This window comes from Haliotis asinina, chromosome 8 (assembly GCF_037392515.1).
Source record: "Haliotis asinina isolate JCU_RB_2024 chromosome 8, JCU_Hal_asi_v2, whole genome shotgun sequence".
Taxonomy (NCBI): Eukaryota; Metazoa; Mollusca; class Gastropoda; order Lepetellida; family Haliotidae; genus Haliotis; species Haliotis asinina.
The window spans coordinates 66,121,851-66,147,617 of NC_090287.1; the positions used below are offsets into that span (position 1 = coordinate 66,121,851).

General features: G+C 44.5%; 2 protein-coding genes across 3 annotated transcripts in view; both read right to left on the minus strand.

Moving 5' to 3' along the window:
- The window catches only part of LOC137293555 (muscle-specific protein 300 kDa-like), a 210,871-nt gene that overhangs the window by 78,656 nt on the left and 106,448 nt on the right, over positions 1–25,767 (minus strand). For both annotated transcript variants that reach the window (XM_067824182.1, XM_067824181.1), the window contains exons 74-81: positions 25,434–25,760; positions 24,905–25,057; positions 23,554–23,721; positions 22,863–23,039; positions 13,241–13,402; positions 12,959–13,129; positions 9,487–9,663; positions 6,114–6,419 (exon numbers count right to left, since the gene is read on the minus strand). In XM_067824182.1, coding sequence (XP_067680283.1) covers positions 6,114–6,419; positions 9,487–9,663; positions 12,959–13,129; positions 13,241–13,402; positions 22,863–23,039; positions 23,554–23,721; positions 24,905–25,057; positions 25,434–25,760 — 1,641 coding nt within the window. The remainder of the gene's footprint in view (positions 1–6,113; positions 6,420–9,486; positions 9,664–12,958; positions 13,130–13,240; positions 13,403–22,862; positions 23,040–23,553; positions 23,722–24,904; positions 25,058–25,433; positions 25,761–25,767) is intronic.
- LOC137294256 (uncharacterized) lies at positions 13,632–15,176 on the minus strand. Its single transcript, XM_067825259.1, has 4 exons — positions 14,922–15,176; positions 14,384–14,743; positions 13,979–14,208; positions 13,632–13,881 (listed from the first exon to the last, which is right to left on the minus strand). The coding sequence occupies exons 1-4, from the start codon at positions 15,174–15,176 to the stop codon at positions 13,632–13,634; spliced, it is 1,095 nt and encodes a 364-aa protein (XP_067681360.1).

A 25,767-nucleotide genomic window follows, 5' to 3' on the forward strand; every position in this document is an offset into this window, starting at 1 on the left:
AGGCTAATGTCTCTTACTTAGGTCCTTTGAAGGCTAGTGCTTCTAGCTTCTGTCCTTCAAAGGCTAATGTCTCTCACTTATGTCCTTTGAAGGCTAGTGCTTCTAGATCCTTCTAGAGCTAATGTCTCTAGCTTCTGTCCTTCAAAAGCTAATGTATCTTCCTTCTGAATCAAACATGTCAGTCCAAGGATTTGGCGGTTCAGTCATTCTAGTCAGAGGTTTAATCATTCCAGTAAGTGGTTCAATCATTGCAAATCATTCCAGTCAGTGGTTCAATCACTGCAAAAATTCAACCATTCCAGTCTGGGGTTCAGTCTTTCCGGTCAGTGGCTCAATCATTCCAGTCAGGACTCAATCATTCCAGTCAGCGGTTCAATCATTCCAGTCAGTGGTTCAATCAATCCAGTCAGTGGTTCAATCAATCCAGTCAGTGGTTCAATCATGCCAGTCAGTGGTTCAATCATGCCAGTAAATGGTTCAATCATTCTAGTCAGTGGTTCAATCATTCCAGTAAGTGGTTGAATCATTCCAATCAGTGGTTCAATCATTCTAGTCAGAGGTTCAATCATTCCAGTCAGTGGTTCAATCATTCCAGTCAATGGTGGTTCAAACATTCTAGTCAGAGGTTCAATCATGCCAGTCAGTGGTTCAATCATTCTAGTCAGAGGTTCAAATATGCCCATCAGTGCTTCAATCATTCCGGTCAGAGGTTCAATTATGCCCATCAGTGCTTCAATCATTCCGGTCAGAGGTTCAATCATTCTAGTCAGAGGTTCAATCATTCCAGTCAGAGGTTCAATCATTCCAGTCAGTGGTTCAATCATGCCAGTCAGTGGTTCAATCATTCCAGTCAATGGTTCATTCGTTCCAGTCAATGGTTCAATCATTCCAGTCAGTGGTTCAATCATTCCAGTCAGAGGTTCAATCATTCCAGTCAGTGGTTCAATCATTCCAGTCAGTGGTTCAATCATGCCAGTCAGTGGTTCAAATCATTCTAGTCAGTGGTTCAATCATTCCAGTCAGAGGTTCAATCATTCCAGTCAGTGGTTCAATCATTCCAGTCAGTGGTTCATTCGTTCCAGTCAATGGTTCAATCATTCCAGTCAGTGGTTCAATCATTCCAGTCAATGGTTCATTCGTTCCAGTCAATGGTTCAATCATTCCAGTCAGTGGTTCAATCATTCTAGTCAGAGGTTCAATCATTCCAGTCAGTGGTTCAATCATTCCAGTCAGTGGTTCAATCATTCCAGTCAATGGTTCATTCATTCCAGTCAATGGTTCAATCATTCCAGTCAGTGGTTCAATCATTCTAGTCAGAGGTTCAATCATTCCAGTCAGTGGTTCAATCATTCCAGTCAGTGGTTCATTCATTCCAGTCAGTGGTTCAATCATTCCAGTCAGTGGTTCAATCATGCCAGTCAGTGGTTCAATCATTCCAGTCAGTGGGTCAATCATTCCAGTCAATGGTTCATTCATTCCAGTTAATGGTTCAATCATTCCAGTCAGTGGTTCAATCATTCTAGTCAGAGGTTCAATCATTCCAGTCAGTGGTTCAATCATTCCAGTCAGTGGTTCAATCATTCCAGTCAGTGGTTCAATCATGCCAGTCAGTGGTTCAATCATTCCAGTCAGTGGTTCAATCATTCCAGTCAGTGGTTCAATCATTCTAGTCAGAGGTTCAATCATTCCAGTCAGAGGTTCAATCATTCCAGTCAGTGGTTCAAACATTCTAGTCAGAGGTTCAATCATGCCAGTGAATGGTTCAATCATTCAAGTCAGAGGTTCAATTATGCCCATCAGTGCTTCAGTCATGCCAGTGAATGGTGGTTCAATCATTCTAGTCAGTGCTTTAATCATGCCAGTGAATGATTTAACCATTCCAGTCAGAGGTTCAATCATGCCGGTCAGTGGTTCAATCATTCCAGTCAATGGTTCATTCGTTCCAGTCAATGGTTCAATCATTCCAGTCAGTGGTTCAATCATTCTAGTCAGAGGTTCAATCATGCCAGTGAATGGTTCAATAATTCCAGTGAGAGGTTCAGTCATGCCAGTCAATGGTGGTTCAATCATTCTAGTCAGTGCTTCAATCATACCAGTGAATGGTTTAATAATTCCAGTCAGAGGTTCAATCATGCCAGTCAGTGGTTCAATCATGCCAGTCAATGGTGGTTCAATCATTCTAGTCAGAGGCTCAATCATGCCAGTCAGAGGTTCAATCACTCTAGTCAGTGGTTCAATCATTCCAGTCAGAGGTGGAATCATTGCAGTCAATGGTTCACTCGTTTCAGTCAGTGGTTCAATCATTCCAGTCAGTGGTTCAATCATTCTAGTCAAAGGTTCAATCATGCCAGTGAATGGTTCAGTCATTCCAGTCAGAGGTTCAATCATGCCAGTCAGTGGTTCATTCATTCCAGTGAGAGGTTCAGTCATGCCAGTGAATGGTGGTTGAATCATTCTAGTCAGTGGTTCAATCATGCCAGTGAATGATTTAACCATTCCAGTCAGAGGTTCAATCATGCCGGTCAGTGGTTCAATCATGCCAGTCAATGGTGGTTCAATCATTCTAGTCAGAGGTTCAATCATGCCAGTCAGTGGTTCAATCATTCCAGTCAGTGGTTCAATTATTCAAGTCAGAGTTTCAGTCATACCGGTCAGTGGCTCAATCATTCTAGTCAGAGGTTCAATCATTCCAATCAGTCGTTGCATCATACCAGTCAATGGTTTAGTCATGCCAGTCAGAGGTTCAGTCATATCTGTATATACATGCACATTATATAAATACATAGGAATGAATACAAAAGCAGCCTGTTCCCATAATTATACTGGAATTTCAAGGTCATAAAATATGGAATTAAGACCCTTAACACTTTCTCAAATACATTTCTGCCAAGAATTGATTGCCCTATTAACAGCTGCATTTGCTCCTAATGTTGATTTAAAGCATCTTGTGGTTGTTCCTCTAGACATGATGTTCCAGTCTGGAAGTAATTTACTAGTGGCACTGATCTGTACTGGGGCATAGATTCCACCACAGCACAGACTGTACTACAGAGCAGCTGTCATACTGTTTAGCATCCCAGCAAAATATTAGAAAGGTCCTATCAAAAACAAAGCTGTAGTCTACTACCTACTGAGATGGCCCACCTCTCACAATCCTACAGACACTCCCAGGTACAAGGTTGTCCAGTGGTGACGACAACAGCATAAACAGCAGCACACAGACACACAAACAGCAACAGCAGCGACAAAACACATCGCTGGTACACTCAACATAAGTACCACAGCAGTTGCAAGCTTGCTTTGCATAGAGTAGTAGTAGTAGTGGTAGTTGTGGTAGTTGTAGTAAAGTTATTACATTACATTCTAACCTGCCTTGTCAGATTGAGAAGTAACTGCAGTGGGCCAACAGAACAGGGCACAGGTCACCATACCACGCACAGGAAGAAAGACAGTTCACAATACCATGCACAGGCTGACAGACAGGTCACAGTACCATAGACAGGCAGATCACAATACCATAGATAGGCAGATAAAGTCGTGGCAGCAGGCACATGATAACAAGCACTTGGAACTGGCACTACATGATGGTCAGAGTTGAGAGGTGGGGGTGAGGTGAGGGGTAGGGGTGGGGGTGAGGAGGTGAGGGTGGAGGGTGGGATTGGAGTGAGGAGAGAGGTGGAAGGTGACGGGTGGTGGGTGTGGGAGGGATAGGAGTGCGGGAGTGGGTGCGGAATGTTTGCATAAATCAGTGAAAGAGAGGGTCATTCAGCACTCGATGGGATGAAGTTGGGATGCGGTGGAGGTGCAATTCAACGAAGGTTTTGGGAGGGGTGAGGTTTCAGTCAAGGTGTGATTTACCTTGGTACACCTGTTATGGGGTAGTGTAAAGTGCAATGTGAATCCACATACTAAGGGGAGTGCACTATAGTACTCACCCTCCACTGCTCCAGTGGAACTACTACAAAATACCTCTAATCCTGTGAACCAGCGCAAGTCTATACACGCACCTGGGTGGAGGGAAGTCCTATTGCCTGCCAGTCATGAGTAATCACAGCCTCATTCATAATAGGGAGTATTAATAGTAGATATAGTATAACTGTCGTATCACAAAGTGGTGGAAATTTGCCCTGTGGCTGGCAGACCTGAAGGCAGCACACAAAACCCTGGCTTACAGGAGTATTCAATACTCATTGATGTACTGATTATTGAACATTCTGCTGAAGCTGACTTGACATTGATATTGATTCATGTTCCAGGTGGCTGCAGTCACAGGAGCTATAGTAAAGTGTCCTTACAAACATTGCCGCCTAGCCTACAGCAGACCTCTCCAGGAAATCTTTATTGTTTAATATTTAATAGTCCACAGAAAGCTCAATAGAAACACTATGTCAAATACATTAAATGAGTTTATAAATCTTCAATATGCTTGTTTGTTCCACTACCTAAACAACATATGCATCTGCAGCAGTTCAGTGACATGACAAATCTTACTGGACCTATTCTGGGGCTGGTTCACAGGAGTCAGGGTCAGTGTGAGTGAGTGAGTGAGTTAGAGAAGGAGGGAGTTGACATGCTTACAGGGTGAGTGAGTGAGTTGACAGGAGAGTATGGTGGATGACAATGGCCCACTGAGGGTAAGAGAGAAGCTGGCTACATGATACACATGCAGGTGTTAGAGCAAGGACTGCTTGTGTTATACTGCTACACCATGAGACAACCTCAGGAAACACACACAGGTCGGCGGCCATCACATGCAGGGACACACATACACGGGGGAGGAGGACCAAGCCGCATGCAGCACCTACTCATGTGTAGTAGTTGCAGAAGTAGTTGTAGAAGTAGTTGTAGAAGTAGCTGTTTCAGTACCTGGACACATCTGCCTGGCTCCAGTCATCTCTCCTCAGCCAGATATCAAGCAAGTGACAAGTCTTGTAGTATTCACGAGGAACCTCGATCGAGGAAGGCAGCGGACCCTTCCTTCGCGCATTGGTAAATACGGTGACAACAATCCGAAAGCTGGCTAGCCACGTGGTTAATGAGATGACAATGAGGCTAGTGAGCTAAGATTATAGACACAGACTGGGAATGACACACAACACAATGCTAGATTACAAGATAATCCTTACCCAATCCCCACATAATGAGTGGTGGAAGGGATTATCTCAGATATTTAATTCCCACCCATTCTCATATTGCCAACAAACACCCCACTGATTTTTTTCCCAACTCAGGACACAGGGAACAATGGCCAAAGTAAGGATCTGTTAACAGTCTCCAAGGCCCTACTGGAGTCAGCACTTGTGTGCAATTGACATGATGCAATTTACAACGCTTGCCCTGAAACTAGTAGCCATGAGGAACACATTACAGCTCCGAACTGATTCAAGACCTGCCCATGACCACCTCAAGACCTGGTTGTATTCGTGTGATCTCATTCAACACAGAAACCCTATTCATGTCTCCCAATGATCTGAGTGAAGACATATCCTCAAGAAGCCATTTCATGAACTAGTGCCACTTTCTTGTCCTGGGTTGTTATACCAAGATACACCCTGTCCTGGATGGTTATACCGATATATACCCTCTCCTGGGTGGCTATAAGGAGATATACACAGTGGAGCCATATACATGGGTTGCTGTCACTGAATGTAGACTCAACCATCCTTTGAGGGACCTCAGCTCAGGTGAAAGAAATGGTGACATGTGATCTGTTAGATTGGATGAAGGGGGCTGGACAAATGGATTTATATTCATCAAATCAAAGACAATTCATTTAACTGAACAATATAACTGCATGCAAAGCAAGTAGGCAACTAGTTTCTACATCACTACCAACTGTTGGAAACCAAACAGACCTACTTGTGCATGCATTTTCTCCTTGTGCGCTGCAGGGTGCAGAGTGAAGACTTACCGTGTCCGGGACAGGAACAGACCCTATGACATGAGGGCTGGACCCTCTTACTCCTGCCATTACTACTGTGGAGCAGTGACACCACGATACTACTTCTGCAGGCTTCTCCTGGACAAAATGCATGCAACAAGCTACTATGTTAGTGATCATGTCCACACTGTGAGTTTGGTGAGGTCTACATGATACTCCCTATCACACATACCTTCATCTGCACCGCCTTGTGCTCAACGGCAGCATCAGACTTGTCCATCCTCTCCAGTGCACGAGCATAGTTCTCCAGGTCCTCATCCATGGTATCATTGTGATTCTGTAGTTCCCGTGTGTCTATGAGAGCTTGTTCTCGGTTGGCCAGGAGATTGTCAAGCTGACCAATCAGCTCCTCCCAGTCTTCCCGGACTGCCTGCACCACAGGGTCTGCCAGACTTGGGTTGTGTTGGGTGAGACTCCGATACTGGGAAACGAAGCTCTCTATGGCCGGACCACGAGCAACAACCTCGTCCCGCAAGGCCTGTAGCAACCAGCATTCAATGAAGAACTATCACTAAACCTCATACAAATATAGCACACCTACCCACTACACATGCATGCACACATACACACTCCTTCCGTAACAAAATTCAGTAATTGGTTCTTGGTACCAGTGGCCCTCCAGTGATGTGCTGGTACCACTGACCCTACATACATCAGTCATGGGCTGGTACCACTGACCCTCCATACACCAATAAATTAAAATTTCTATTGTGTTCATTAAAATTCTGTCAATCTGATTGGTTAACTGGGAACATTCCTTTTGATTTCATTTCCCAATGAATCTAAAAAGCTAAGCCACGCCCACCAAACCGGACTACTTTCGGAACTGAGGAATGTCGGGGAATACCTTTACATGGCGAAGGAATTCCCTTACACTCAGGTACCCTAATGAACTTAGGATAAACATTGAAGTGATACACTGTGGTTAACATAAACAAACAACTCAAAATTATCCGTGAGCATTAATAACGTTGTAACGCCTCGACAAGAGCATGCGCACAATGGAACATCAGTTCATGGCATTACAATCCGAGTCACATCACAGTCTCTTTCCACTTGCGCAAATACTGCTGCCACTAACAATCTCAGTTCCACTAACTTCATGTCATTGGGCTTCATTTCCAATGCTCACTTTTCAAACTGAGTCTTTCAGTACGCTGGTAATAATTCAAATGTTTGAACTTGAAACTTTGCTGTTACCGGAATGCGTCACGTTGTGTTGTTCCGTTCTGATTCGCCACCTGATGTTAGCTTGGTTAATTGACAGCAGTTTGGGGGTGCTCTATGCTGATTGGCTAATGGTTTGGTAGGCGTGTCATTTTATGTAAATGAGTCACCTAAATCATGTCACACCATTACAGAATTCTTATATTGAAATTGTTTATCGGAGGTAACAAAGATACCTGTTTCAATGAATTTGATTATGTTTAAAGAAATATAGTTGAAAGCCAATAGTATTTGTTGTTGAATTTAATTATAAGAATTGACTGTGTATTTCTTTCGTTGCACTAACGTATGAAACTAAAAAATAAAGTGCAAACTTTTCTAAGAATCCACTACGCAGAATTATACAGTTTGCACATTGGTTTTTAGTTTCATACCTCAGTCAACGAAAGAAACATACAGTCAATCCATAAATGATGTGCTGGTACCACTGACCCTACATACATCAGTCATAGGCTGGGACAACTGACCCTACATACATCAGTCATAGGCTGGTACCACTGACCCTACATACATCAGTCATAGGCTGGTATCACTGACCCTACATACATCAGTCATAGGCTTTTATCACTGACCCTACATACATCAGTCATAGGCTGGTATCACTGACCCTACATACATCAGTCACAGGCTGGTACCGCTGACCCTACATACATCAGTCACAGGCTGGTATCACTGACCCTACATACATCAGTCATAGGCTGGTACCACTGACCCTACATACATCAGTCATAGGCTGGTATCACTGACCCTACATACATCAGTCATAGGCTTTTATCACTGACCCTACATACATCAGTCATAGGCTGGTATCACTGACCCTACACACATCAGTCACAGGCTGGTACCACTGACCCTACATACATCAGTCACAGGCTGGTACCACTGACCCTACATACATCAGTCACAGGCTGGTACCACTGACCCTACATACATCAGTCACAGGCTGGTACCACTGACCCTACATACATCAGTCACAGGCTGGTACCACTGACCCTACATACATCAGTCACAGGCTGGTACCACTGACCCTACATACATCAGTCATAGGCTGGTACCACTGACCCTACATACTTCAGTCATAGGTGGTATCACTGACCCTACATACATCAGTCACAGGCTGGTATCACTGACCCTACATACATCAGTCATAGGCTGGTACCACTGACCCTACATACATCAGTCATAGGCTGGTATCACTGACCCTACATACATCAGTCATAGGCTGGTACCACTGACCCTACATACATCAGTCATAGGCTGGTATCACTGACCCTACATACATCAGTCAGAGGCTGGTACCACTGACCCTACATACATCAGTCATAGGCTGGTACCACTGACCCTACATACATCAGTCATAGGCTAGTACCACTGACTCTACATACATCAGTCATAGGCTGGTACCACTGACCCTACATACATCAGTCATAGGCTGGTACCACTGACCCTACATACATCAGTCATAGGCTAGTACCACTGACCCTACATACATCAGTCATAGGCTGGTATCATTGACCCTACATACATCAGTCATAGGCTGGTACCACTGGTCCTATATACATCAGTCATAGGCTGGTACCACTGACCCTACATACATCAGTCACAGGCTGGTATCACTGACCCTACATACATCAGTCACAGGCTGGTATCACTGACCCTTCATACATCAGTCATAGACTGGTACCACTGACCCTACATACATCAGTCATAGGCTGGGACAACTGATCCTACTTACTTCAGTCATAGGCTGGTACCACTGACCCTACATACATCAGTCATAGGCTGGTACCACTGACCCTACATACATCAGTCTTAGGCTGGTACCACTGACCCTACATACATCAGTCATAGGCTGGGACAACTGACCCTACATACATCAGTCACAGGCTGGTACCACTGACCCTACATACATCAGTCATAGACTGGTACCACTGACCCTACATACATCAGTCATAGGCTGGTACCACTGACCCTACTTACTTCAGTCATAGGCTGGTACCACTGACCCTACATACACCAATGATGTGCTGGTACTAATGGCCTCCATACACCAGTGATGTGCTGGCACCATTGCCATCCATACACTAGTGATGTGCTGGTACTATTGCCATCCATACAGCAATGATGTGCTGGTACCAATGACCCTCCATACACCAATGATTTGCTGGTACTATTGCCCTCCATACATCAGTAATGTGCTGTACCATTGCCCACCATACACCAAGGATGTGCTGGTACCATTGCCCTCTGTACACCAATAATGTGCGGGTACCACTGACCCTCCATACATCAGTCATATGCTGGCATGACTGACTCACCTTTATCCTGTCAATGTCAATCTCGGCAGCTTCAGCATGCAGCTTGGCTGGTTTGTGCTCCATCTCCTGCACCTCCTCCTTCTTTGTGTGGAGCCAGTGCCGTAGTGTGCTTCTCTCACGCTCCACATTGTCCCACTTCCTGATCATATCACGCAAACTGTCCAGTCGAGCCTCAACCTATAAGTCACAGAACCAAGGAGAATGTTACAAACAGACCTCTGTGACACTGGATTTAGACTGGGTCCTACCCTTGAGCTGAAGCCTCCTGGTATGTCATCCATTGGGAAGGTCCTTCATGTACATGAGCATACATTAACTGACCTACTGAAAAGATTCTGGAGTAAATGCCTAATAAACCATGAAAGTGTTAATGCAACCCAACACCAGCAGTCCTTGACTGGGGAGATAGCCATCTTGTCTGGGTGGAAATCAGTTCCCACTCTTATTGTTAGGCACTCCTATATCAGTCCCTTGTAGTCTACACACCGATTGAATTAAAGTTATATATTCATTCGCTTCAGATATTTGATACACTAAATCTACATGGATTATTTATGTTGATATTATTACAGAGACCAGTTAATGATAATTGTGATGTTGATAAAACCTTTGATACAGACATCAATGCTGGTCATTATTCAGCAACTATGTTGGCTCAAATTCCACTTGTACCTCACCACAGACTATGTCTCAGACTTGTACCTCACCACAGACTATGTCTCAGACTTGTACCTCACCACATACAACAAAAGTGGACTATGTCTCAGATTTCCCTAAAGACTCTTTCCATAAAACATCCCTGTGTAAATCACACATCTCCCCCAATACCCATCTCTGTGTACATCACACATCTCCCTCAATACCCATCTCTGTGTACACCACACATCTCCCCCAATACCCATCTCTGTGTAAATCACACATCTCCCTCAATACCCATCTCTGTGTACATCACACATCTCCCTCAATACCCATCTCTTTGTACATCACACATCTCCCCCAATACCCATCTCTGTGTACATCACACATCTCCCCCAATACCCATCTCTGTGTAAATCACACATCTCCCCAATACCCATCTCTGTGTACATCACACATCTCCCCAATACCCATCTCTGTGTAAATCACACATCTCCCTCAATACCCATCTCTTTGTACATCACACATCTCCCCCAATACCCATCTCTTTGTACATCACACATCTCCCTCAATACCCATCTCTGTGTACACCACACATCTCCCTCAAAACCCATCTCTGTGTAAATCACACATCTCCCTCAATACCCATCTCTGTGTACATCACACATCTCCCTCAATACCCATCTCTTTGTACATCACACATCTCCCCCAATACCCATCTCTGTGTACATCACACATCTCCCCCAATACCCATCTCTGTGTAAATCACACATCTCCCCAATACCCATCTCTGTGTACATCACACATCTCCCCAATACCCATCTCTGTGTAAATCACACATCTCCCTCAATACCCATCTCTTTGTACATCACACATCTCCCCCAATACCCATCTCTTTGTACATCACACATCTCCCCCAATACCCATCTCTGTGTACACCACACATCTCCCTCAAAACCCATCTCTGTGTAAATCACACATCTCCCTCAATACCCATCTCTGTGTACATCACACATCTCCCTCAATACCCATCTCTGTGTAAATCACACATCTCCCCCAATACCCATCTCTGTGTACATCACACATCTCCCCCAATACCCATCTCTGTGTACATCACACATCTCCCTCAATACCCATCTCTGTGTAAATCACACATCTCCCCCAATACCCATCTCTGTGTACATCACACATCTCCCCCAATACCCATCTCTGTGTAAATCACACATCTCCCCAATACCCATCTCTGTGTACATCACACATCTCCCCAATACCCATCTCTGTGTAAATCACACATCTCCCTCAATACCCATCTCTTTGTACATCACACATCTCCCCCAATACCCATCTCTTTGTACATCACACATCTCCCCCAATACCCATCTCTGTGTACACCACACATCTCCCTCAAAACCCATCTCTGTGTAAATCACACATCTCCCTCAATACCCATCTCTGTGTACATCACACATCTCCCTCAATACCCATCTCTGTGTAAATCACACATCTCCCCCAATACCCATCTCTGTGTACATCACACATCTCCCTCAATACCCATCTCTGTGTACATCACACATCTCCCTCAATACCCATCTCTGTGTAAATCACACATCTCCCTCAATACCCATCTCTGTGTACATCACACATCTCCCCCAATACCCATCTCTGTGTACACCACACATCTCCCCCAATACCCATCTCTGTGTACATCACACATCTCCCCCAATACCCATCTCTGTGTAAATCACACATCTCCCTCAATACCCATCTCTGTGTACATCACACATCTCCCCCAATACCCATCTCTGTGTAAATTACACATCTCCCCCAATACCCATCTCTGTGTAAATCACACATCTCCCTCAATACCCATCTCTGTGTACATCACACATCTCCCTCAATACCCATCTCTGTGTACACTACACATCTCCCCCAATACCCATCTCTGTGTACATCACACATCTCCCTCAATACCCATCCTTGTGTAAATCACACATCTCCCCCAATACCCATCTCTGTGTACATCACACATCTCCCTCAATACCCATCCTTGTGTAAATCACACATCTCCCCCAATACCCATCTCTGTGTACATCACACATCTCCCTCAATACCCATCTCTCTGTACATCACACATCTCCCTCAATACCCATCCTTGTGTAAATCACACATCTCCCCCAATACCCATCTCTGTGTACATCACACATCTCCCTCAATACCCATCCTTGTGTAAATCACACATCTCCCCCAATACCCATCTCTGTGTACATCACACATCTCCCCCAATACCCATCTCTGTGTACATCACACATCTCCCTCAATACCCATCTCTGTGTAAATCACACATCTCCCCCAATACCCATCTCTGTGTAAATCACACATCTCCCTCAATACCCGTCCTTGTGTAAATCACACATCTCCCCCAATACCCATCTCTGTGTACATCACACATCTCCCTCAATACCCATCTCTGTGTACATCACACATCTCCCCCAATACCCATCTCTGTGTAAATCACACATCTCCCTCAATACCCATCTCTCTGTACATCACACATCTCCCTCAATACCCATCTCTCTGTACATCACACATCTACCCAATACCCATCTCTGTGTACACTACACATCTCCCCAATACCCATCTCTGTGTAAATCACACATCTCCCTCAATACCCATCCTTGTGTAAATCACACATCTACCCAATACCCATCTCTCTGTACATCACACATCTACCCAATACCCATCTCTGTGTACACTACACATCTCCCCCAATACCCATTTCTGTGTACACCACAAAATCCCTCAAATACACATCCCTGTGGGTTCTATTTGAGCTCACCTGACTGATGGCGGCCTGGAGCTCTGCATTGACCTTGTCCGCCAAGCGGGAGATGGAGGAGTCTTGAGCAGATTCTGTCTGGTCTAAACTCTCCATACTACCAAGGTTCTCACAGCGGTGAGCAGAAGCAGACAGGTCCTGCTTCTTGGTGGTAAGTTTCTCCAGCATTCCCTGTAAAGTATGAATCTTTCATCAGAAGTGACCTTTTAGAGGAAATAATGAAATGGTGATGTAGGTACATTGCTCATGAATACTGTTTTCAATTAAGCGTTTAATGCCCACCTGAGTTGCCTCCCTTTGTTCCTGTGCCTCGTCAAGTGTGTCTGGGACATCAGCTTCATTTTCATTGAGCCAAATCTTGAAGTCACTCTGTAGGTACTGTGATGTGGCTTCAAGCAAGTCTCTATACTGCTGCCACTTGTCTAAGACTTCCTGTAGGCGATCCTATGTGAATATGAAAGACACAAAATGGTCTGTTGCACTACAGACTGGGGAAGACAGAACTTCAGTTTTAGAGGTGATGACTGCTGTACTGGGAGGGAAGACATGGAGATGGGACCTGCAGGTGATGACTACTGTTCTGGGAAGGTAAATGGTAATCTGCTGTTCTGGGAGGGTAAATGGTAATCTACTGCACGGTGAGGGAAGATGTGGAGATGGGACCTAAAGGTGATCACTGCAGTACTGGGAGCTCAAGGGTAGATGTGGAGATGGGACTGGAGGTGATGACTGCAGTACTGGGAGCTCGAGGGTAGATGTGGAGATGGGACCTGGAGGTAATGACTGCAGTACTGGGAGCTCGAGGGTAGATGTGGAGATTGGACCTGCAGGTGATGACTACTTTACAGGGAGGGAAGACGTGGAGATGGGACCTGCAGGTGATGACTGCTGTACTGGGAGGGTAGATGGTAATGACTGCTTCACTGGGAGGGAAGATATGGAGATGGGTCCTAAAGGTGATGACTGCTTCACTGGGAGGGAAGACGTGGAGATGGGACCTGGAGGTGATGAGTGCTGTACTGGGAGCTTGAGGGTAGATGTGGAGATGGGACCTGGAGGTGATGAGTGCTGTACTGGGAGCTTGAGGGTAGATGTGGAGAGTAACTCCTGTGTAGGGAAGATGTGGAGATGGGACCTAAATGTAAAGACTGCTGTACTGGCAGGGAAGATGTGGAGATGGGATCTGGAGGTGATGACTGCTGTACTGAGAGCTCGAGGGGAGATGTGGAGATTGGACCTGCAGGTGGTGACTACTTTACAGGGAGGGAAGATGTGTAGAGAGTACCTAAATATAAAGACTGATGTATTGGGAGGGAAGACGTGGAGATGGGATCTGGAGGTGATGACTGCTGTACAGGGAGGATGTGGAGATGGGACCTAAAGGTGATGACTGCTGTACTGGGAGGGAAGATGTGGAGATGGCACCTGGAGGTGATGACTGCTGTACTGAGAGGATGTGGAGATGGGACCTAAAGGTGATGACTGCTGTACTGGGAGGGAAGATGTGGAGATGGCACCTGGAGGTGATGACTGCTGTACTGGGAAGGAAGACACGGAGATGGGACCTAAAGGTGATGACTGCTGTATTGGGAGGGCAGATGGTAATGACTGCTTCACTGGGAGGGAAGACGTGGAGATGGGACCAGCAGGTGATGACTGCTGTACTGGGAGGGAAGATGTGGAGATGGGACCTAAAGGTGATGACTGCTTTACTGGGAGGGAAGATGTGGAGATGGGACCTGCAGGGGATGACTGCTGTACTAGGAGAGGACGTGGAGATGGGACCTAAAGGTGATAACTACAGTACTGGAAGCTCGAGGGTAGATGTGGAGATGGGACCTGCAGGTGATGACTACTTTACAGGGAGGGAAGATGTGGAGATGGGACCTGGAGGTGATGAGTGCCGTACTGGGAGCTCGAGGGTAGATGTGGAGATTGGACCTGCAGGCGATGACTACTTTACAGGGAGGGAAGATGTGGAGATGGGACCTAAATGTAAAGACTGATGTATTGGGAGGGAAGATGTGGAGATGGGACCTAAAGGTGATGACTGCTGTCCTGGGAGGGAAGATGTGGGGATGGGACCTAAAGGTGATGACTGCTTTACTGGGAGGGAAGACGTGGAGATGGGACCTAAAGGTGATGAGTGCTGTACTGGAAGGGAAGACGTGGAGATGGGACCTAAAGGTGATGACTGTTGTACTGGGAGGGAAGACATGGAGATGGGACCTAAAGGTGATGACTGCTTTACTGGGAGGGAAGACGTGGAGATGGGACCTAAAGGTGATGACTGCTGTACTGGGAGGGAAGACATGGAGATGGGACCTAAAGGTGATGACTGCTGTACTGGGAGGGAAGACGTGGAGATGGGACCTAAAGGTGATGACTGCTGTACTGGGACAGAAGTCATGGAGATAAGACCTAAAGGTGATGACTGCTGTACTGGGAGGGTAGATGGTAATGACTGCTTCACTGGGAGGGAAGACATGGAGATGGGTCCTAAAGGTGATGACTGCTGTACAAGGAGAGAAATGTTGAGATGGGACCTAAAGGTGATGACTGCTGTACAAGGAGAGAAATGTTGAGATGGGACCTAAAGGTGATGACTGCTGTACAAGGAGAGAAATGTTGAGATGGGACCTAAAGGTGATGACTGCTGTACAAGGAGAGAAATGTTGATATGGGACCTGAAGGTGATGACTGCTGTACAAGGAGAGAAATGTTGAGATGGGACCTAAAGGTGATGACTGCTGTACAAGGAGAGAAATGTTGAGATGGGACCTGAAGGTGGATACTGCTGTACAAGGAGAGAAATGTTGAGATGGGACCTGAAGGTGGATACTGCTGTACAAGGAGAGAAATGTTGAGATGGGACCTAAAGGTGATGACTGCTGTACTGGGAGGGTAGATGGTAATGACTGCTTCACTGGGAGGGAAGACATGGAGATGGGTCCTAAAGGTGATGACTGCTGTACAAGGAGAGAAATGTTGAGATGGGACCTAAAGGTGATGACTGCTGTACAAGGAGAGAAATGTTGAGATGGGACCTGAAGGTGATGACTGCTGTACAAGGAGAGAAATGTTGAGATGGGACCTAAAGGTGATGACTGCTGTACAAGGAGAGAAATGTTGAGATGGGACCTGAAGGTGATGACTGCTGTACAAGGAGAGAAATGTTGAGATGGGACCTAAAGGTGATGACTGCTGTACAAGGAGAGAAATGTTGAGATGGGACCTGAAGGTGATGACTGCTGTACAAGGAGAAAAATGTTGAGATGGGACCTAAAGGTGATGACTGCTGTACAAGGAGAGAAATGTTGAGATGGGACCTAAAGGTGATGACTGCTGTACAAGGAGAGAAATGTTGAGATGGGACCTGAAGGTGGATACTGCTGTACAAGGAGAGAAATGTTGAGATGGGACCTGAAGGTGGATACTGCTGTACAAGGAGAGAAATGTTGAGATGGGACCTGAAGGTGGATACTGCTGTACAAGGAGAGAAATGTTGAGATGGGACCTGAAGGTGGATACTGCTGTACAAGGAGAGAAATGTTGAGATGGGACCTGAAGGTGGATACTGCTGTACAAGGAGAGAAATGTTGAGATGGGACCTAAAGGTGATGACTGCTGTACAAGGAGAGAAATGTTGAGATGGGACCTAAAGGTGATGACTGCTGTACAAGGAGAGAAATGTTGAGATGGGACCTGAAGGTGGATACTGCTGTACAAGGAGAGAAATGTTGAGATGGGACCTGAAGGTGGATACTGCTGTACAAGGAGAGAAATGTTGAGATGGGACCTAAAGGTGATGACTGCTGTACAAGGAGAGAAATGTTGAGATGGGACCTGAAGGTGGATACTGCTGTACAAGGAGAGAAATGTTGAGATGGGACCTGAAGGTGGATACTGCTGTACAAGGAGAGAAATGTTGAGATGGGACCTAAAGGTGATGACTGCTGTACTGGGAGGGTAGATGGTAATGACTGCTTCACTGGGAGGGAAGACATGGAGATGGGTCCTAAAGGTGATGACTGCTGTACAAGGAGAGAAATGTTGAGATGGGACCTAAAGGTGATGACTGCTGTACAAGGAGAGAAATGTTGAGATGGGACCTGAAGGTGATGACTGCTGTACAAGGAGAGAAATGTTGAGATGGGACCTAAAGGTGATGACTGCTGTACAAGGAGAGAAATGTTGAGATGGGACCTGAAGGTGATGACTGCTGTACAAGGAGAGAAATGTTGAGATGGGACCTAAAGGTGATGACTGCTGTACAAGGAGAGAAATGTTGAGATGGGACCTGAAGGTGATGACTGCTGTACAAGGAGAAAAATGTTGAGATGGGACCTAAAGGTGATGACTGCTGTACAAGGAGAGAAATGTTGAGATGGGACCTAAAGGTGATGACTGCTGTACAAGGAGAGAAATGTTGAGATGGGACCTGAAGGTGGATACTGCTGTACAAGGAGAGAAATGTTGAGATGGGACCTGAAGGTGGATACTGCTGTACAAGGAGAGAAATGTTGAGATGGGACCTGAAGGTGGATACTGCTGTACAAGGAGAGAAATGTTGAGATGGGACCTGAAGGTGGATACTGCTGTACAAGGAGAGAAATGTTGAGATGGGACCTGAAGGTGGATACTGCTGTACAAGGAGAGAAATGTTGAGATGGGACCTAAAGGTGATGACTGCTGTACAAGGAGAGAAATGTTGAGATGGGACCTAAAGGTGATGACTGCTGTACAAGGAGAGAAATGTTGAGATGGGACCTGAAGGTGATGACTGCTGTACAAGGAGAGAAATGTTGAGATGGGACCTAAAGGTGATGACTGCTGTACAAGGAGAGAAATGTTGAGATGGGACCTGAAGGTGATGACTGCTGTACAAGGAGAGAAATGTTGAGATGGGACCTGAAGGTGGATACTGCTGTACAAGGAGAGAAATGTTGATATGGGACCTGAAGGTGATGACTGCTGTACAAGGAGAGAAATGTTGAGATGGGACCTGAAGGTGATGACTGCTGTACAAGGAGAGAAATGTTGAGATGGGACCTGAAGGTGGATACTGCTGTACAAGGAGAGAAATGTTGAGATGGGACCTAAAGGTGATGACTGCTGTACAAGGAGAGAAATGTTGAGATGGGACCTGAAGGTGATGACTGCTGTACAAGGAGAGAAATGTTGAGATGGGACCTGAAGGGTATATGTATATGTATATGACTTGACAGATGTCAGTTATGGAAAGCAAAGTTAAAACATAGATAAAAATAATGATGAGTATTCACCTCACAATGACTTTCTGAAAAAGGATCGATACTGACTTCAAGGAACTGATACCTTTTGAACACAGTACATAATCTTACCATAGTGAGTGTTTATCCTTCTTGCTGCTTTAGTTCAGTGCCAGTCAATTCACAGTGCACATACAATTGGTCAAGTTCCCCCCCACCTGAATATCAGATTGTGTGTGGAGGTTCTCTCCAGGCAACACTACATTGTACAACACTGGATCCATATCTTGCCAGACATCCCACTCAACACCTATTATCCACAGCTAGCACTTCTTAAATACTATTATATCCGTCATGTTTAAATAGCTTTTCTATATCCATAATACCATATAATCATTCTTTCAGTAGCTTGTGTCTAACCAGTGCATAATACCTGCATTCATGCTGTGTATTGATTATCTGATTGTGTTGTGCTTTCATTAATACAGTGCACACACAATGTCAAGAGGAATCTGCATGTGCCTTGTCCATCATCTCACACAGAACTGAATCAGAATTGTTAATATCACATTCTGCAACTTGGTTTGATACAGTTTATCTTCAATGCGTACAGTGGGGCAATGACAGACTAATTATTGACCTGTAAATTTGACACTATTTTGTGTCGACTGCAGACTCCCTGCCAACAACACACTACTCACACAGTACCAAATGTGTCAAAAGGTCTACATGTCATGCAGTTTACATCAATACTGACAGGTCATGTTTTGATTGCCTGGTGGATGTCAGACTTTCTTCACCACCAGAACCACCCAGACGTATTAGGACAACCAGGTCCACAACGTCTGCTTCAGTACACACAAGGATATTTCTTCATAGCAGTTTGATAAAATTGTTCAAATCAATAAATACTCTCAATATCAGGAGGTAGAACAATTAACATTTTCTAGGTTGTGAAAAAAGTCCCTTGGATTTATTAAAGTTCAAGATGGGTAGACTAATGCAGCTCTGCACTTCCATAGACAAAGGATTTGTTTTCAAAATTTGATGACATTTTGACTAATACTTTTCAAGTTATCAATTAAACAAACGTTTCTAATAAGTTTCAAAGAAAGAATATACATGAGCTCTTCCAACAGACAGTCGGACCTGAAATCCTTCCAAGTGAAAGCAACCTTATGAAGCCCAGACAGATGAAGAACTGGTTGCTCTAATGTGATGAATGCTGTTGGCATGTCACAGATGTACTGTCAAACATGTTTCTCATCATGTGTCAGACACACACAAATCACAGATCTTAGGAGCCCTCCTTATCTTCTACTCACAAAAAGAGGAAGTTTTAATGCACGTTTTCATCAGGTCAGTATTCACTGTCAAGTGGGGTGTAGCTATCTCTCCTGGCAGAACACATCTCACACGTTAATCTCTTTCTGATTACCACCTATCATTTACCATCAGAAACATACTAATGTGCCTGAGGAAAACATTGGCAAAAGTAGAGGTGTGTAATCAACTTCAGGAACATCAAAATTGTTGTATATTATCTAAAATTATCAGAATAGAGTTACTAAAATGTCTTGAAGTTGGTTATCCCCTCCACGAAGTATTCAGTAGCATGGCAAAACACATATTTAAGTATTTTCTTCTAATGGTCATATAAGTCTTACAGCACTGCTGTGGACCACATTCAACACGTTCCTCTTTTGAGATACTACACTTAAATGGCATAAACTCCACAATATTCTGTTACCATGGCAACTACACACCTATGCTGACATGCACACAATGCTTCCATGCAGAAACAGAAGAAACACAAGGTTTGATAATCAGCATTTATTTGGGATTAAATACCCCACATGGGCACTGAATAGATGTATAATAATACTTGGTGGTAGAGTGCTGCCCCCCAGCAGAGATACAACTGATACAGGAAATATTCCAGGTTCACAACAAGCACATACTTAACAACAGAAATAAATAAATATCACAGACTTTTGACTTGCTCCCCTATCACAAGATATATGAGGACGGAAAAGATTGTCACTTGATTACTGGTGACAAGCACAGAGCATCAGCACTTACATCACAACTCATTTATCTGGACGGATATGATAAAAAACATAATATAAAGTTACGTAAAAAATATTTGATAAATACTATTAGAGACTGCATGAATGTTCGATGATTCAATGTGACATAGTTTGAGTGAGCAGTTACCTAACTTGAGCAGAAATGTTACACTTACATTATTTCCATACTTCAGAACAATGTTCTACACCAGCTTCCAGGGCTGGAGACTCTACAAGCTTTGTTAACACTCTTTAAACCTACACTGAGTAATAATATAGACTAGCAGTTAAACAGCTATTGACACTAAGGGTAATTACACCCTGCCTGCCATCCACTACACTACGCATATGTCAACACTAGCAAGTGGCATGAGGCCAGCCCTGCCGACCTGGAGAAACCAGGGTCCAGGCCTGGCCCACAGCTAGACACAGACTTGCACTTCACACAGTAAAGCAGAGAAAAACACGCTATTAAAGAGCAAAGCAAACCATCAAAAAAATCGAAACTTTACATATGGTGAGTAATGTGACATGTTTGCCATCTGCAAAATAAAATAAACAAGAATTTATGAAAAATATACCTTGAATGTCAGTGGAGAAATTTTGATAAAAAAAAAATATGCTATGATGAGTTTTTGAACATCAACTTCTCTATTCCTTTGAAATGCAAGACCATGTCTCTCTGCCTTGAAACATTACCATTAAATCTCGGCACAGTAACATGTGTGGCATGAAACCATGACTTGGTAACATGTGAGGCCCAGACACAGACTGCATCATCTCAGCAGTCTGGGTCACCATGACACTGTCACCATGACACTGTCACCATGATACTAGTCATTATGTCATAGACCAGAATGACATACACAAGCTCCTTCTCATCTACCCTCGACACTTGTTAGGCGATGTTAGTCAGTATATATCTGGGTATATATGTAGGAATTCACATCAAGCATTCAACACATCTCAGGCATGCCTGGCACATAGTCCACTTGAAACACAACAATACTGTTCCCATGGCGATTGTACTACTTCTGGCAAGCAAGAACAGGCCGGATGAATACGGCCGGAGAGAAGTGATGAAGGGAGATAACTCTAGTACCAGTACAGGTCTATGTGATCCAGGATCATCTGCGAGGGACAAAAAGCATCAGTGAGGAGAGCAGCAGCATGCAGCACACGCACATCTCGGCTTAGATTCTCAACATTTTCCCAAACTTTCTTTCACAATTTCTTGAAACAGCCCAAAGGTGATGCCAAATGGTGATGCCAAATGGTGATGCCAAAAGCCCAGTGTGCCATCTTTTGTCTTGTCAAAGTTTAGTTCTCCCCAATAGTAATATTGTTTGATATTTACTCCAGTCCCACTAACTCCGTGACAACTCCACACTGCTGTATGGGCCAGAGGGTGGCTGTCGCCATGGTTACTGTGCTCTACACATAAAAGCGTCCCAAATGACAAGTTACATCAAACAACTCATAGGCTCCCTGCCCTGCCAGCAAACTGTTCTGACCCTATTGTCATTGATGATAACCAGCTAGACTGTGTTCATCACAAAAGTATTTCCTTGCCCTGCTCCTTTTCCAACACAGCCCACAATACCATCCCCATTCAAATGTTATAATGAACAGACTATCCCACAATGCCATCTAAATTGAAAAGTCATATTGCATAGAATCTGCATTCTGCTCTCCCCATACAAATGATATGATGCATACACCCTCCCATACTCCTACCCCCATACAAATGATATCATGTCTGGACACTCCCCTTCCCCCTTCTACAATAACACAAACATTCCCACATAAAACTGTTTCCTTTGAAATGTCACACTTCTGTATATCACCCATGCAACACAAATTCCCCAGCAATGTTTCTAATAATCCCAATTACCTAATGATTCTTAAATGCAGCACCAATCCCGCATAATGCTGCCAACATGATGGCTTTGAGCATGTTTCAAGGCATAATACTATTGTGGCCTTGACTGAACACGGGAAATCTCACTCTCTCATTAGCTGGTGATTTTACTTCAGTAAACCCTCTCCAGAAACATGGCTTGCTATAGCTTGTCATTGGGCTACCAATTGATGAACAGTGTTCAAGATACTAGAGTTAGAGTGCACTCAGACGGAGATGGACAGGTAGGCTGAACATTGTCAAAGAATGAAAACCAGGTAGAGAGCTTACAGCAGACAGAGAACAAGCATAGCACTGCAATCTCACAGCACACTGAAGATCTTACAGCACACAGGAGATCTCACACCACAATGAAGATCACACAGCACACACAAAATCTCACAGCCAACTAAAGTAACTGTGTTAGCCAATCACTGCAACCTGCAACACCAGTTAGCAGACCAAACACACAAACATGAGATGTAAATGATTACAAACGGCATGCAAATCATGTAACAGACAGCCATGGCAACAGAAATGTGGAGTCATCCCTACACCTATCATCCATACATGGCACCATGGGCCGGCATCCCTGTCAGAATGTAATCCAGGTCACAAACATGACCTTCCATTCAAGCATGTGGAAGAGATATGATCCTGATCCTAAGAGATATGACCATCCGAGCCAGGCTGGCAACACTCACCTTGATCTGCTGGGCAGTGGACTGGAGGTTGATGTAGCTCTCCTCCAGGTTCTGAAGCTGGGACTGAACCTGTTGGGCTAGTCGTGGTTGGCGTGGGGCAGTCACCACCAGTTGCTGCCCCTTCCGGCTCACAGAGTCCAAGGTCAGGCGGTAGTCCTCGATCTCCCGGATCAGGGCCTACAGGAAGGGGAGATAATAGTGTACCAGTCTTATGGATCACTGTTCACTTACATATCTAAAAACTCCTGATTTTCACAAGAAATTTACTTGAGAGTATTTGCAGACATGACAGACTAAATGACATGCTCCAAGAGATCCAGTGATTGTAACCCTAGATGACCAAAGGTGTTACTTTAGAGTGGATTTGTTTACTGTTTGTTGCACAGCCTACAGCCAAGCACTACATCACCAAGAGAACTAGAGTGTATTACCAAAAATACTTCAAAGAATACTGACAAATATGCCACATCATACCACTCTGTGTGCACTGTAAAGCATATTGCTGAGTGTACTACAAAGTATGTAACCAGGTCTGCAGTCAGGTGTACTACTGAGAGAGCTCCCAGGTGTACTACAAAGTCAGTTGCCAGGAGTACTACCAAGTCAACTGCTAGGTGTACTGAGTCAAATGCCAGGTGTACTACCAAGTGAACTGCACAGAACTATCAAGTGTACTGCTGGGTGTACTCACCCTGTGTTTGTCGATCTGTCTCTGAGTGAGTTCCAGGGAGCTGACGTTGAGTGAGTTGTGGGACATGAGTCGGTACGATGTCTGCAGCAGCCACTTCTCACAATCCTGCTGTGCCTCATGGAAGCCAAAGTGGTCATCATAGATTGCCTGAAGTTCCGACACCAACACCTGCCAACACACAACATGTCAACTGTTTCAGTCAAAGGTGGCTACCTTGAACAACAACCAGAAACATGTAATTTCCAAATTCATGGCAGAACTGTATGTAACATAACATGTTATAATTTAGAAACCAAGTCCATGAGGCGGGTTATAGGCTGACATGACAGTTCTGCAGAGACAAGTTATAGGCTGACATGACAGTTCTGCAGAGACAAGTTATAGGATGACATGACAGTTCTGGAGAGACAAGTTATAGGATGATATAACAGTTCTGGAGAGACAAGTTATAGGATGACATGACAGTTCTGGGGAGGTATGTTATAGGATGACATAACAGTTCTGGAGAGACAAGTTATAGGATGACATAACAGTTCTGGGGAGGTAAGTTATAGGATGACATAACAGTTCTGGAGAGACAAGTTATAGGATGACATAACAGTTCTGGAGAGACAAGTTATAGGATGACATGACAGTTCTGGAGAGACAAGTTATAGGATGACATGACAGTTCTGGGGAGGGAAGTTATAGGATGACATGACAGTTCTGGGGAGGTAAGTTATAGGATGACATGACAGTTCTGGGGAGGTAAGTTATAGGATGACATGACAGTTCTGGGGAGGTATGTTATAGGATGACATGACAGTTCTGGGGAGGTAAGTTATAGGATGACATAACAGTTCTGGAGAGACAAGTTATAGGATGACATAACAGTTCTGGTGAGACAAGTTATAGGATGACATGACAGTTCTGGAGATCCAAGTTATAGGATGACATGACAGTTCTGGAGAGGCAAGTTATAGGATGACATGACAGTTCTGGGGAGGTAAGTTATAGTATGACATGACAGTTCTGGGGAGGTAAGTTATAGGATGACATGACAGTTCAGGAGAGACAAGTTATAGGATGACATAACAGTTCTGGTGAGACAAGTTATAGGATGACATGACAGTTCTGGAGACAAGTTATAGGATGACATGACAGTTCTGGGGAGGGAAGTTATAGGATGACATGACAGTTCTGGGGAGGTAAGTTATAGGATGACATGACAGTTCTGGAAAGGCAAGTTATAGGATGACATACCAGTTCTGGAGAGGCAAGTTACAGGATGACATGTCAGTTCTGGAGAGGCAAGGTATAGGATGACATAACAGTTCTGGGGAGACAAGTTACGACAGTTCTGGAGACATACCCTGGCCTTATTGCGGACACCATCATAGCGAGCTTGGACATCGGTGAGAGAGTCGGCAACGTCAGGATTGTTGCACAGTGCCTCCAGGTTTGCAACACGGTCAGCAAGCTCATTCACAAGTCTCTGACGATTATCTATGTCTGTCAGGATCATCTGCAGCAGCAGCAAACAGGCATCATTATTACACTCACATCACAACTTGGTAACTGTTCACTAAAAATCTAAAATACTTTGTGATCGAATACTTGACTTTGTAAAGGTATACACATTATATTTGAAATATATTCAATTTAAATACATTTAAGCTCAGACCAAACAAATAAAGGAAAGTGGACAATGCCGATGGGGGCAAGGATGAAAAATATCCTGGAACATGCTAAGGTTGTTCTACTGATTCCAGCTGGTTCACAACACAGTTCAAGTGTGTTATTAATCAGTTTGTTAGTGTTATTTTTGATCCTGACTATTGACCCTGTAGATGTCTAGGACTGTTACTATTACATCTGTCCTGACAAGACTGGCTACTGACCTTGTACTTGTCTAGAATTGTCTTCTTCTCTGCCAGCTGTGCCCGCGGCTCCGGGTCCAGCTCCAGTTGACTCTCGACCTCTGCCAGCCACTTGACAATCATGCCATAGTACTCCTCATACTCGTGCCAGCGCTGCTGGACTCCCTCTAACATGGTTGTGCAGTCATTGATGGATGCGTTTAGCTTCTCCCACTCATTGGTCATCTGGGTCACCTGACTTTCAATTGTTCTCTTGCCATCTGTGGAGGTGACTGGTAGAATTTTCTCAGCCATATCACAGACATAGTTGACCTTCTGTAGACCTTCGTCCATACTGGCAGTCACATCCTGTACA